The following is a 918-nucleotide window of genomic DNA, read 5'->3' as shown; positions in this document are numbered from 1 at the left end:
GGGCTCACGCCGCGGGGAGTCCATCCCGCATCCCCGAAAGGCGCCCACCGTTCCTCCCGGCGCTGTCCAAGCATCCCCCTCCGGCCTCTCCCCTGCAGCCACAGGAGCCGTATGCCTTCAGCCCCGCTGCCCAGGCTGCCATGAGGAATGCCCTCCGCCTCCGCTACTCCCTCCTGCCCTTCCTCTACACCCTCTTCCACCGGGCTCACTCCGCCGGGGAGACGGTGGCGCGGCCCCTCTTCCTCGAGTGAGTGCCGATGGGTGCCGGTCCCCGCCGGGCTCAGCGGGAGGTGGGTGCAGGGTCTCCCTGGCGCCGCACTGCCCTTCCCCATCCTTCCCCAGGTTCCCCAAGGACCCCAACACCTGGGCCGTGGACCGCCAGCTCATGTGGGGCGGGGGGCTGCTCGTCACACCCGTGCTGGAGGCAGGACAGACCAAAGTCAGCGGCTACTTCCCGGCGGGGACGTGGTACAGCCTCGCGGGGGTGGGTGCTCCCCCACTGCACCGCGGGGCTCTCGGGGGGCTGCGCGGGGGCTTTGCTGCGGGGCCATGCATTTGTCCCTGCGCCCCACCACTGGTACCGCCCCCCGGGGCTGTGCTCGGGAGCCTCATCTGCCTTCACCGGTGGCTGTTGGAGGGTCGCAGCGGTGGGCTGGGACCCCCTTGGGCACACTCCGCCCTACGCCTGCTCTATTTTTGTCGTTATTTAGGACTCCACCATCCACAGCAAAGGGCAGTGGATCCTCTTGCCGGCTCCCCTGGACACCATTAACGTCCATGTCCGCGCAGGGCACATCCTGCCCCTGCAGGTGAGTCCCCTCTGCGCTGCGGTGATGCCGCGGTGACGCGCCTGGCCAGCTCGTGGGGCAGGGCCGGGGGCTGCAGCGCGGTCACCGGCAGACTGGACGTTGCCGAGCG

The 918-nt window shown here is 70.0% G+C and overlaps 1 protein-coding gene across 1 annotated transcript in view; it reads left to right on the top strand.

The window, feature by feature from the left end:
• Nucleotides 1-918, top strand: part of GAA (glucosidase, alpha; acid) — a 7776-nt gene that overhangs the window by 4275 nt on the left and 2583 nt on the right. Inside the window, exons 6-8 of the mRNA XM_009886836.1 lie at nt 99-247; nt 343-484; nt 711-809. Coding sequence (XP_009885138.1) covers nt 99-247; nt 343-484; nt 711-809 — 390 coding nt within the window. The remainder of the gene's footprint in view (nt 1-98; nt 248-342; nt 485-710; nt 810-918) is intronic.

Source organism: Charadrius vociferus, unplaced genomic scaffold (genome assembly GCF_000708025.1).
Source record: "Charadrius vociferus isolate BGI_N301 unplaced genomic scaffold, ASM70802v2 scaffold1116, whole genome shotgun sequence".
NCBI classification, from domain to species: Eukaryota; Metazoa; Chordata; class Aves; order Charadriiformes; family Charadriidae; genus Charadrius; species Charadrius vociferus.
Note: the sequence above shows the minus strand (reverse complement) of the source record. Positions and strands in the feature narration are given on the sequence as shown.